Raw genomic sequence first — 14,384 nt, forward strand, 5'->3', positions numbered from 1 at the left:
GTTGCAGTAATTTTCCAAGGTAAGACATATGTCTGTTGATATATTTTATGGATTGAAGAGACTAGGCATTAAATCCTAATATTTACCCCACTTACTATCAAATGAGGAAGTGGTACATTGGTAATAACGGTTACATGGATAATAAAGCACTATTTTATTAGTAGTTTGGCAAACTCCTTTAAAATTCCCCAAAATTTTCCTTCCTGGAAAACTGAGTTGAAGCTACCGTATGAGCTCAAGGTAGCCTAAATCTTCTGCCCGTTCCCCTTCAGCAATTTGGCATTGCTGAGCCATCTCTTTCCACCTAATGGCACGGCAGTTAGAGAGAAAGCATTTCCTGAGAAAGCCGGTTCACCCAGTGGACTTCAGTATGAAATACCTAAAGTGAAAGAGCAAAATCCTGACTGTTCAGAGGGTCCGAACCCTCTTTTCACATCAATTGTATGGTCATAAGATAAAAGAAGTGATATTGACTCAACAAGCAAAAAAGAGAAGGTACCTGCTTTTAAGGAAGAACAAAACTTGATACAATGAGTGGCCTGAGCTCAGGCTCACTAGCTGCAGTATAATACAATAAATGTTAAAATAGACAAGTACTAGATAGAGCGGTGATACAATGGAGAAAATGATTAATTCTTTGTTTGAATCAAGGAAGGTTTTTTAGAGAAAGATACATTAAGGATAAGTAGATGTTTGTCAGACTAATGATGGTAACAAGGAGAAAATTCCAGAAATAGGGGATTAGGTAAACCACATTACGTTTTGGGAAAAATAAATAATTTGATATAACTGAAGAAACTCTGATAGGGCGAACCTAAAACCAGGGAGGTAAGCGGATATGAAGTCTGAAATCTTATGCTAAATATAGGTTTCATATTCTGACAGGCTCCCTGTTTTGCTTCCCTCTATTACTTATAAAGACTATTGTGATTACAGTGGGCCAACCAGATAATACACATTAATTTTCTCGTGTCAAGGTCAGCTGATTAGCAACCTTAATTCTCCTTTCCATGCAACCTAAAATAGTCATAGGTTATGAAGCATGTTGGTTATGTGAGCATTTTGGAGGGCTATTATTCTCCCTACCACACTTAATTTTGTAGGCACCAATTGAACAGATTACTTTTCAATATGATATTCCTGTAACACTCTCCTATAATGGCAATGGCAATAATAGGTCATAGGCTTACCATGTAAGAGATAAAAAAAATATAATGAAAAGTAATTATTATGAATCTTCTAAAAATGTATAAGCCATATTGGCAGGTAGCTCATCTTCCCTGAGAAAATAATGCATCAAAACAGTAGCAGGATTCATTTAGATACCATTTTATTTGTTAGAGAGAGATTTGACAGAGTGTATTTCAATAGCTGGAGAAGTTAAAATCACAACATTTAGTGTATTGTCACACTTTTAAAGGTAGGTGCAGAACAATGACATATTTTTTTAATCTAGTCACTGCCCCTTCATTTTAATGAGAAGATTTGAGGATGGATAGAAGCTGTACATTTAAGCAGATTAGCTTTAATAGATAGTGGGAAACTGTCAGGAAATTTAACTACTGTGAAAATTTCTACAGTTCTTAATGATTTCTTTGTTATAAATAACACTTTTAACCCTGTACTTTTCTGAACAGAAAAAAAATAGCAATTCACTTTATGAATACTTCCATATTTACAACACCCTTTTAACAATTGCAAGTTAAAAAGGAATACTAAAATTTGAGCTATGATATTTCTAAAATTAAAGAAATAAAGAACTCAAATATACCAGTTTAATAAGATATAATGTTTTCCACTACATTGAAAGGTTAAAGGATAGAAAACTTCAGCTTTATTTACAAGCATGAACAACATTCACAGGCATGAACAATATCATATTTTGACACATTTATATATCTCTGATTAAGCCTCTGAAGTCACAATCTGAAAGATATGTATAGAAATAGCATACACTTCATTTTACTGTTAACCTACAAATAGAACAACAATTTGTTTTTCTTTTGTGAAGTTGGGTGGTTTTTAGAATATTGAAAAAGAAAATTAATATAACAAATACAGGTCCCAGTTATTTTAGTTGGAATTTATGTTCAGAACAATTCACAAAATCATGATATATTTATTCAATTCTTTATTTTATTTTTATAATTTTTTATCTAATTTCCAAAAGAAAGTTTACACAAAATGCATTCCATTGTTATAACAGCCTTCCCTTTCTACTGTTTAATATTCTGCTCCTTCATTCTCTTATGTTCTCCTTTCTGTAACGGAGCTCATTACCAAGGTGATAGGGGACTAGTTTCAAAGGCAACATGAGTCAAAAATATCAAGCCAGTGGTTTCCTTCAGGACATTCATATATTTCTTGTGTTGAAAAGAAAAATCTTTCCTTGGGCACAGTGATAATCATTCCTGAGAAACCAATTACTTTCCAAATATCTGCAGTACTATTTTTGGCATAACTAACTGTGTCATGTAGGGAAGCATACTACAGCTATATGGTACATACTTTTACCTCTTATTATAAACAACTCCTACACTGTACACAGAAAACGGATTTAAAATACGTGATTATCTAATCATTAATAATTGGATAATTTGTTTGAGTCAATTTTATACGTTGGCTATCCACAGCTTGGCTTTTTTATTTTTGTGTAGCAGTAATTATCCATAGTTCTCTCTGTTTACCTTAAACATCCAAAACAACAAGGAACATTTTTGAACAATCTATAATATTCTTCTTGTATCTAAAACAAAAAAGAAAAAGGAAAGAGAAAAATATTCAACATAATTGCAACAATCATATCAAATCATTTTTAAATCATGTTAAATTACTATATTTGGTTTTTTAAATTATCAATGCCTTCTGATTACCTGTGAGAATATTCTCAAGTGAATATAAGCTATTTTTAATAATAAGTTTTTTAAAAACATATTTGCCTCAGAACAGTTAGGTGTTCTGATTTTTTTTTATACTAAAATGTTCGGCATTTAGGCAATAAAGGCATGAATCTATGAGAATAAGAATTCTGATCAATTTGGTAACTGATGCTACATGAATATATATTGATACTATAGCGTTGACCAAACATGAATGTATTGATATATAGTGTAGAGTTAACCAAAACAACAAATAGCTTACCTTTCTAGATAAAATACACAGGAATAAGAAGATGAACATTCCTTGGAAGGCATTGCTTATGGTGAAGAGGTAAGCTGTCACCACTGATGCATGCACGACATGGAGGACCCCAAAGATCCAGGTGGTGCCTAAAAGGAACAGGAGAGCAAGGGCCCCTCTGGCACAAGACCTAGAACATATTGGAAATGGTCCAGTTAAGAAAGTTATGTGTACTCAACACATCCCCAAGTTCCTCAGCTGAGTTTTTGATGTAACCAAGAATCTTTTGCAAAGACCAGCAACTTTGAAACTGATACTCTGCACAGTTACTCAAGACAGCCGTTAGGGTATGCTACTGCACTGTGGCACGGGCAGGCTTCCAAAATCAAGGCAGCATTACTAAAATATGTCATTTCTCAAGGAATTTTTCTAATCTTAAAGTATTTTTATCTGGTCTACTGCTCTGTGTATATGCTTTGATTTCAAATCTAATGTTGCAGTAATTTTCCAAGGTAAGACGTATATCTGTTAGGAAATATTTCCTTTAAGAAACCTTAAAAAGTATACCATGAGAACTGCGGGCAGTATATATGCCTGACATCCAAGGAAGCTTCTGTTATCCTTTCAGGTTTAGTAGAGAAGAAAGTGTAAGATATAAAACTAAATTTATAGATCTATCTATCTATCTATCTATCTATCATCTATCTTTGCTTTTGCAATATTGTTACCTCTAAATAAATTCATGTCAGAATACTCATTTCTTATAAATTAAAAAATAATGCATGCTTATACTCACTCTTACTTATTTTCAGCTTATTTCCTGTGACTTTTGGTAAAACAATATTCAGTCCTGCTCACTGAGACACTGCCTTAAAATGAGGCAACTAATGATTATTTTCTTGCTCATCTTTAGCCTAAGCATTCTTTACTGCAGAAGAGGTTTTTAGCAGTGTACTTCAGTAACTGAGTCACCTTTTAACTTTGATAAAAGCAGCACACTACATGAAACTAGGAATGGTGAGGAGTAAAAGAAAAGTGATCAAACATTTGCTAAATTCTAACTATAAAACTTGTGCAAGGTTCTGAAACTACAGGAGAGTTTCCAAGCAACCCAAACATCAGCTTTGAGAAATGTTTTGCAAAAGAAAATCACTAAAGCCCACTCTAGCTTAAAATGTTCATTTTTTTCTTTCAAAGAGGAGTATCCTTAAAAAGATTGTTTTACTTAACATTTGATCAGTGATAATGGTAGCTTATTAAACATACTAAATACTATTTAACAATATTTTAAAAATAAAGAAAATATGAAAACATTATTAAAAATTATCCTTCTAAAACTTATCTGAAGTTTAAGTTACTAAAACTTTAAATTATTAAAGGAAGTAGACTTAAACATTTACCTTATGTTTTCATAGCAACTAACTTCTGGTTTCAACCCTGCAGTGTGACGAAACACTTTGTATATGATAAATCCAAAAGCCAAGAGATTAACCTGAGAAAAGAAATTCATTTCAAAGAAGAGAAAATTTCATAGTAAATTATATACATATACAGAAAATAAATAAATAATAAAGATTTAAAATAAACAAAACCCAGAAATTCATGGCATTTTTATGTATATTACAACGTATAAACACTCTAGTACACTTAGGCAAAAAAATCTGTGATTGATCTTTACATTATCACTGAAAGTTGTTAGTATACATGTAGTTAGTATAATTTGCCAGATTGTATTAAGCGACCTGTTCAAGAAACATCAGACTTAATTATCACATTTATAGATTGATGAATATCATATGCTGCCAATAATATGATCAATATAAAGATAAATTTTGGTTCAAAAATTTTATGAACACTTGAAAAATAAAACTTTTGTTCATTAAACTGTGTTTTGTTTATTTAAGAAGTGATAGTGATTCTGTTGGCCTTTTAAAAACTTAAACTAAAAAAGAGAAACTGAAATGACATTAGAAAACAGCAAAACATCTTCAATTTCTATTTCTAGAAAATGTTTGAATGTATTTTCTTTTATATAGTTCATCTAGCTATCTCTCCTTACATTTATGTTGAGATTTCTCTTTCCTAAATGTAACTTTGAAAACTCTAAAACACTAATCAATGAAACAAATGTTTGTTTGAAGGCATATATACATTTATTGTTAAACATTTAACATTCTATTATTTATATTTCCTAATCTGGGTCAAGGAGAATACACAGAATTTACACCCTTTTAAAGTGATGGCATTATGAAAATTTTCCTATTCTTTTCTTTTCCTCTTCCTTTATTTTTGGAAACCTGTAAGTCATATTTAAAGTGTCAGAAGACTAATTGATAGGTATATTTTAAAGGAATCTCTATATCAATATGAGCATACTAATAACTTAAATTTAAAATTAAATATTATAAAACAAAATTTCAAGTCAGTTTTGTAATAATAGCAAAGTACAATATTTTAATTTTTAGCTAATTTTTAGACCAGTATTTGAAAAGCTCATAGTCATAAAAAAATTTTGTTCTTTTATATTTTAAGGAGTTTTATAATAGCTCCTCAAAATGAAAGTTAATAGTTACTATTATAAAAAAAAAACAGCATAAAGTAATGACTCAGATAATTTTGTCACTTCTTCATGGAGAAGTCCTTGAGAGAAAAAACTTGGAGAAATAAGAATCTAACCCCTTCTACTTGCTTCCAAATGTTTATTACTTCTAATTATATGATTAATTCTAATTACATTAATGCTTGCATACAATGATAAAACTTTAGCAATTGCAGAGAGGAGATAAAGTCTATTTAAATTGATTTACTTTACAGTTTTACCTTAATGTCTGCTCAAATAACTGAAATAATAATTTAATATTTAATTTTATAGATAGTCTTGACTACATATGAAAAAGATGTACAGTATTTTCTAGGTTTCTATATCTATAGCTCTTTTAATTTTACTTTTCTTTAGCAAGAGAGAGAGGAAGGGAGAGATATGAGAAGCATCAACTTGTAGTAACAGCTCATTGATTGCTATTCATAAGTGACTTGACAGTGGGGGTGCAGGTCCAACGGAACCAGTGATCCTTTGCTCAAGATAGTGACTTAATCTCCATCCAGTGACATTGTGCTTCAAGACAATGACTTTGAGTTTCAAGCCAGCGACCTTTGGGCTCAAACCAGTGGCCATGGGGTTATGTTGATAATCCCACACTCAATCTGGCCACCTCACAATCAAGCTGGCAAGCCTATGCTCAAACTAGATGAGCCCGCGCTGCAGCCGGCAACTTCGGGGTTTCAAATCTGCGACCTCAGCGTCTCAAATTGACATCTATCCACTGCTCCAGCACCAGTTAGGCACAAAACTGTAGCTTCTTAAGTGTATTTGTAAACAACAGTTATATTTATACTGCTCAAAAAATTAGAAGGTATTTCAAAATGAATATGAAGCAATAAAAAAAGCCTTTGATTTTTTTTATTAAACAAGAACATCAGGCCCTGGCCGGTTGGCTCAGTGGTAGAGCGTCGGCCTGGCGTGCAGAAGTCCTGGGTTTGATTCCCGGCCAGGGCACACAGGAGAAGCGCCCATCTGCTTCTCCACTCCTCCCCCTCTCCTTCCTCTCTGTCTCTCTCTTCCCCTCCCGCAGCCAAGGCTCCATTGGAGCAAGATGGCCCAGACACTGGGGATGGCTCCATGGCCTCTGCCTCAGATGCTAGAGTGGCTTTGGTCACAACAGAGTGACGCCCCGATGGGCAGAGCATCGCCCCCTGGTGGGCATGCCGGGTGGATCCCAGTCGGGCGCATGCGGGAGTCTGTCTGACTGCCTCCCCGTTTCCAGCTTCAGAAAAATACAAAAAAACAAAACAACATCAACAAAAAAAATAGAAAAGAACATCAGAAAAGCAAATGACAAGTCAAAGAAAGTTGTTCAATTATGCAAATGAGATGCAAAACCAACCTTTATTTTATTGGTGAAAATGCACTGTACAAAAGGCTGAAAGTACTGGATTATCTGCATGTTTCTTGATCTCCTAATTTTTGTGAGCAGTGTAGTTTTATAAATATACCCATTTTTTAAATAACAAAAGGTATTAAAAGTTGGGTAGTATAAATAATATACTCAAGTCATTTATGGGTTTGAAAATCTTCAAATAATTTTTTGAGATGTTTACATTGAACTTATTATCTCAACAAAAGAAAAGTTATAAGATAAAACAACTTTAAATAATAAAAATTTATCTCTAACATAATTTTTTCAAATGAGTAACAAAATATTTATTAAATAAAGTTTTTTAAATTTCTGTTTTAGATAAAATAGATTTGAAAAGTAGCTGCTCATAATACTATGGTTTCTCAGAAGTACATATACATTTTGAACATATCCTTCTACTTCATAGTAAAATAGTGAAGAGTAAAAATTGTACCTTTCTTATGGGTAATCCCATTCTGAAAAGTACAATTTTTTTTATACATTTATACTTCTAGAAGAGAAAATGTTTACATACTTATAAAAATCAGTTGCTGCTGGAAAAGTAGGAGACTAATTCCTACTCCATAAACTCATATTTTCCCAATTGTAAGAAAAAACAGATAAACACATTTTTATCAAAAGGTATTATGGTTTTGTATAATGAAAATGATCACAAATTGTGTTATCTACAACCATTAATGATAATACAAATATATCGAACTTCTATTTGCATTTATAAAGGGGTCTGTTAGGTGTCTGGTATGGTGATGAAGGCTGGTACACATTAATAAACAAAATAGTTATTGTCCGTTATTCTCATAAACTTATTAAGAAGACAGGGAGCAAATAATCACAAAAATATATATATATGTCTACAAACTGTGATAAATGCTATTAAGTTACAAATTTAGATTGTTAGGACAGACAAGATGAAGGTGGATTGGAACAAAGGTTTAAAAAGTAGCTCTCAAGATTTAACATTTAAACCAGTACCTGATAAATTATAATGCATTAGCAGATCAAGAATGAAGGGAGAAAGGCATTCTATACAGGAAAATGGCAGACAAAATAACCATGGGACATGAGAGATTGGATAATGTGATATGCCTTTAAGGATTTAACAATGGTGGCTGGGGTGCAGTAAATACAAGAAAGAATAACATAAGGTGAGATGGGTGAGGTAGACGAAGATAGTACTTAGATTTTATCTTTTTTTTTTTTTTTTTTTTAAGAGACAGAGAGAGAGTCAGAGAGAGGAATAGACAGGGACAGACAGACAGGAACGGAGCGATGAGAAGCATCAATCATTAGTTTTTCGTTGCGCATTGCGACACCTTGGTTGTTCATTGATTGCTTTCTCATATGTGCCTTGACCACGGGCCTTCAGCAGACCGAGTAACCCCTTGCTGGAGCCAGCGACCTTGGGTCCAAGCTGGTGAGCTTATGCTCAAACCAGATGAGCCTGCACTCAAGCTGGTGACGTTGGGGTCTCGAACCTGGGTCTCGACTGGGACTCGGCATCCCAGTCCATCGTTCTACCCACTGCACCACCACCTGGTCAGGCTAGATTTTATCTTAAATGCAAAGCTTTTTATTTATTTATTTTTTGCCCAGTAATCACAAGAAAAGTATTGTAGGTCTTTCCTCAAGGAGCTTACAGTAGAATGGGGAAGATAAGCAGTGAATGGGCAAGTACAATACTATTTAATAAGTACCCTGCAGTTGTTTGCATAGTAAATAAAAGAACACAATTGAAGACACTCTATTGTATGGCACTTTCTAAGCCCATCTTAAATGACCAAAACCAAAGAATGGCAACCCAGAGAAAATGACCACTCTGAATTTTGGTCAATGGACCAACTGATGTACACTCATTTTCCAGATGATCATATCCTGTGACTCAAAATACTATCCTTATGTCTTATCTGACCCCTTCACTTGGAATCTAATAGGCATCCTGAATTTAAAATTTTCATAACCCAAATGACTACTCTTCTCTCTAAGAACCTATGTTTGCTGCAAGCATACTCACCTAAAAAAAAAAAAAAGTTATCTCATCTTTCAAGCAGATAAGGCATATTATCAGTGAACCCTTCACCTCAACCTTTAAAACATACTCAGTGTTTCTCTACCACTCATCATCTATCTTCACAGCTCCTATCCGAGACGAGGCCACCATCATGCCTCCTGTGGGCTGTAAGAAAAGCCTTAGGATCAGTCTCCCCTCTTTCGGCTTGCCTTCTTACAATCCATTCTAATTACAGCAGTTAGAAGGATCTCTTTAAAATTTAAGTCAGACCATTCAGAACCCTCTAAGGGCTTCCCATCTCAGAGTTAGACCTGAAGATCACACAGTGAGTGACCTCTAGGGTCTGAAATGATATACCTCTTCCCCCTCAAGTCCTACTCCAGCCTCTGATCACTTCATTCTGCTGACAGGTATTCTCTGTCCTTCCTCCAGCACACCAAGGATGCCTTGAGGAGGACTGTACTTGCGGGGCCCTCAGATATTCCCACAGTTCAATCCCTCATGACCTCTGCCTACATGCTGCTTGTCCACATACTGCCTCCCAGTGTACTCTTATAAAATCTGAAGGCCAAATGATAAATCAGACCTGAGATCAATTCTATGAAAATTCATAAAATGATGGTATTTCTTTTTTTTTTCTGAAGCTGGAAAGGGGAGAGACAGTCAGACAGACTCCCGCATGCGCCGGACCGGGATCCACCCAGCACGCCCACCAGGGGGCGACGCTCTGCCCACCAGGGGGCGACGCTCTGCGGCGACCAGAGCCACTCTAGCGCCTGGGGCAGAGGCCAAGGAGCCATGCCCAGCGCCCGGGCCATCTTTTCTCCAATGGAGCCTTGGCTGCGGGAGGGGAAGAGAGAGACAGAGAGGAGGGGGGGCGGTGGAGAAGCAAATGGGTGCTTCTCCTATGTGCCCTGACCCGGAATCAAACCCAGGTCCCCCGCATGCCAGGCCGATGCTCTACCGCTGAGCCAACCGGCCAGGGCCAGTATTCTTTACTATATTGAACAATGCAGATTCTATATGCCAACATGTTCTTCCCTTGCCTTCACCATGGAAAATTGACAAAAACTTTCCTTTGTTAACCATTAGTAAGGCTCTTCTGAGCACTCTTCTATGCCTCAACCTTGGGCTTTAGTGTCCATCCATGCACAATTCAATTTTATCAAGAATCTTGCTAAATCAGCTTAGAGAGGATCCTCCTACTCTTGATATCTAACTAAATTCCTTACCTCTCAGCTTTCATTTCTGATCACCCTGACCTGCCTTTCAGCAAGAATCTTAAGACTTGCTCTAACCTCAATGTCTCCTCTTAACTAATTTTCCATCCACTAACTTCAGCACCCCCCCACTCCAACACACAGCCTATTCCTTGGCTATAATCCCTAGATGTCTTTGTTATGTTTTGTGTTGAATGGAATCTGTCTCTCTTATTGTGACAGTCTTGACACCTATCACAGTAGTCCCAAATAAAATTTTTCTTATAATTTTAACAAATGTCAGAGTAATTTTTTAAACAAAATTCAGAGCCAAATTTAACATCAAGTTATAATATTTTAGTACATTTGGGGTAACTGAAAAAACCAGCATTTGTTCCTTTTACACTGCCTGCAATATCTCTTTATCCATAAATATATAAGCTAAATTCTTTTTCCAATAGAGTAAATAAAAACTATAAATAAAGAATTAAAATCATTTAAATGTATATCTCCTTATTTATTTAGAGGTGGACATTAAGTTGAAACTGCATTTTTACAAGGTATGGAAACATATGTTTGGGAAGGCATGTTTTATGAAATAAGTATGAATGGTCTGAGATGAGATCAAACAAAATTATATAGAATTAAAAAGTATTTCTGAAAATAAGAAATAGTTTACAATTATTCCAGAAGGAGTGACTTTGAGAACAGAGAGATGTCTACAATTTAGGTTAAATAGTTGGAAAGATACTATTAGCACTGTGCTTACAGGCAGTGGCTACATCAATGATAACTGACTTGAATTGTGAGGACTTTTTAAAAATATTACAAAATCATTAATATTAACCTTAAGAGAGTGGTGCTGTTGAACTTATCCATACTTTTGTTCATTAGTGTTTACCTACATGTGCTGGTTTTATTAGTTGTAATTCTCTTATTTTTTATTTCTAGATGTTAGTGCCACAAAAGCACAGGAGCTAATTAATGACTTGCAAATGAACAAAGCCATTCATTATCATTTTTGTCTCAATTAAAAAAAATAGTTTTAGCGTTTCAACTAGGAGTCTCTAACAGTTTTCTAGGAATAAACAAGACAAGGATGTTAGATGGCAAGTATAAGAACTCTGAAATGCTTTGCTGTACTTTAAAGTACAGAAGAGAGTGAGGACAGCTATGAAGAAAAAAGTTATTCAAAGTCATGAAATCTTAACCCCTGAGAAAGAGTAGTGTTTTAAAATTAAAATCATTCCCCTTGCTTTATCTTAAGGGATATTTATCTATACAGAGATCTTCTTAATTCCATTGATATATGCAGTTACTTCAAAGTTTGGCAGACATGTTCTGAAGTTTGACAGAGTGTGATAAAATTTTTTAAGTACCATATTTTTTTTAAAAAACAAAATATTTAAATAGAGCTGGTAAGATTGCGGCAGCTAATTCTGAAAGACGTAGACCTACAGGTACATTCAACCCAAGGGCTTCACATTCAGACTTCAAAATGAAGCATCCCAATCAGTCATTTTTCTTTTCTCAGTCTTTTCCTCAATAATTGATGAAGCCATTTATATGCTGATGTCAGATCTCACCAAAAAGAATGAGAAAATTTCTCTTACAGCACTTTTAGACCTACACTTTAATTTTTCATATATATCAAACAGAATCTGGTTCATTTAAGAATGTGTCATGATCACAACTATTATGTGCTTTCAAATAGTTTTATTGCCTTTAAATTAACTGGCCTAGGAGAAATCTGCCTCTGCAGAGGACAAAAGGTGCGTTTTTTTCCAGCCTTTTGAGAGTCCATAAAAAAACATTGATTCATTCCCAGTCCCTAGACCCCTGCAGAGATAACTAAGAAGTTTTCAATGTAAGTTTTACAATAAAATAATCTTTTAATTTTTTTAAAAAATTGTCTAGTAATTAGATTGGCATCAAGTAGTTGGAGTTATGTCTTCTGTTTGATTTTTCCTTTTTTATCCCCAATTAAAATCATCCCTTTAAATGTTTAGTTACAATGATAATCATGTAGCATTGGAGTACATGGTATGCAGAATAATGTACCATCCCCTCCACACCCTAATGCAGAGGTCCCCAAACTATGGCCCTCAGGCCCCATGCGGCCCCCTGAGGCCATTTATCCGGCCCCCTCCGCACTTCCGGAAGGGGCACCTCTTTCATTGGTGGTCAGTGAGAGGAGCATAGTTCCCATTGAAATACCGGTCAGTTTGTTGATTTAAATTTACTTGTTCTTTATTTTAAATATTGTATTTGTTCCCGTTTTGGTTTTTTACTTTAAAATAAGATATGTGCAGTGTGCATAGGGATTTATTCATACTTTTTTTTAATACTCCAGCCCTCCAACGGTCTGAGGGACAGTGAACTGGCCCCCTGTGTAAAAAGTTTGGGGACCCCTGCCCTAATGTCTGGAACCTGTGAATATGGCAAAAAGAATTTTGCAGATAAAATTAAGATTGTGGACTTTACGAAAAAGAAGTTAGCTGGCATTATCCTGTTGGGTCCAATGTAACCCTATGAACCCATAAAGTTGATAAAGGAAGGCAGAAGAGATTCTGTGAGATGCAGCACAAGAGAAGGAGGTGATAGGACCAGAGTGGAGGTCAGAGAAAACTGAAGACAGAGTAGGCCATGAGTAAGGAACCAGAGGAGGCCTCTGCAGGTTGAGACTGAACCCTGTCCAATAGCTCACAAGGAAATCAATTCCATGAAAATGAATTTGGCCAATGACCAGAATAAGCATGAAAATAAATTCTCCCTTAGAGCCACCAGAATTTTAGTCAAATGAGACTCTAAGCTGTGTAACCAGCTGAGCCACACCTACCCAGACTTCTGTAGTGATTAATGACAGCAACAGAAAACTAATACAGGGTTAAAAAATACATGTGAAATATTCTCTAGTTATGTTGTTTCTTATTTTTTAAATAAAACTTTAACTTATTAATAACTCATTTATTCTTAATGTTCTAGATATTTGGTGAATAACCAATTATACATTTCTTTATTCTTTGTGGACTCTGCTTTTACATTTCCTAAAATAAAAAAGATACAGTTTATACATTCAAGTATCTGTTCATTTTCTTGTCTATAATAGCTAGCTTTATAGGCCCTTCTCATAAGGTTGCTAGATTAGTAAATATAAATACAGCATGCTCAGTTAATTTGAATTTCAGATAAAAATTTATTAAAAATAGTTTGTTGTTTATCTTAAAATTCAAATTAACTGACTACCCGGTGTTTTATATGGCAAATATTAACTTCACAGCTTTCAATTTATGTTCACATCTGATCCTCTTTACAATTTGAGGACACTGGCTTCTTAGTAGAAAATCCCAAGGACATCACCCTCTCCAGATAGGCTGCTCCATAAGTGTGTGAAAGAGGTCTCGGAGGAAGAGGAGGTACATTTTTAGATGCAGCAATGGTGGTGGAACACATGTGTATGTGCTGATCCTGATGAAATGTTCTCAAAGTTTATAGCAGATGAAATCACATCTAAAAGGTTGTGTAGAATACACCCAGGCTTAACAGAATTCCTCCATTTGGGCGTGCATGGCGAAGCTGTAGCAGGAAGCAGTGGTTGGGCTGGCACTTGCTGGAAGCTTTTCTTAATTAAGTAAAAAAAATTAGACACGCAATTTCCAAAGCTTAAATGTGAAATTGTATTAGTATGAATATAGTGAAAACTGACAAAATTTATGATGCCACAGGATTTGTTGACCTATTGTCAGAATAGAGTGAAATAGTTTTTTTTCCATACTTATAGCTACATGACACTGTTAGGAAGTATTTTTCTCTTAACATCACAAACCTCATCTTGTTAACATTCCCGAGGCTCAAGATTTAGCAGCCTTGGGAACATGTACAGAGCTATGAGCTACTCCTCAGCTCAGGTTATTAACACCAGGTTCAGGGAAGATACACCACAGAGAAATGGGAGTAAGGACTACATTTATGTGAAAAAATATTAAGAGTAATCTAAAACATTGAAACACATGAAAACAATTTGAAAATAAAAGAAATACATTTAAATAGGTTCTAAATATCATAAAAGAAAAGTATTCT

General features: G+C 34.9%; 1 protein-coding gene across 1 annotated transcript in view; it reads right to left on the reverse strand.

Annotated features, from left to right (window-relative positions):
- Window positions 1-1,313: 1,313 nt before the first annotated feature.
- Window positions 1,314-14,384, reverse strand: part of ADGRL4 (adhesion G protein-coupled receptor L4) — a 133,187-nt gene continuing 120,116 nt past the window's right edge. Inside the window, exons 14-16 of the mRNA XM_066376637.1 lie at window positions 4,521-4,612; window positions 3,142-3,310; window positions 1,314-2,746 (exon numbers count right to left, since the gene is read on the reverse strand). Of these exons, the coding sequence (XP_066232734.1) occupies window positions 2,684-2,746; window positions 3,142-3,310; window positions 4,521-4,612 (324 nt within the window). The 3' untranslated portion in view covers window positions 1,314-2,683. The remainder of the gene's footprint in view (window positions 2,747-3,141; window positions 3,311-4,520; window positions 4,613-14,384) is intronic.

Source organism: Saccopteryx leptura, chromosome 3 (assembly GCF_036850995.1).
Source record: "Saccopteryx leptura isolate mSacLep1 chromosome 3, mSacLep1_pri_phased_curated, whole genome shotgun sequence".
In the NCBI taxonomy this organism is placed as follows: domain Eukaryota; kingdom Metazoa; phylum Chordata; class Mammalia; order Chiroptera; family Emballonuridae; genus Saccopteryx; species Saccopteryx leptura.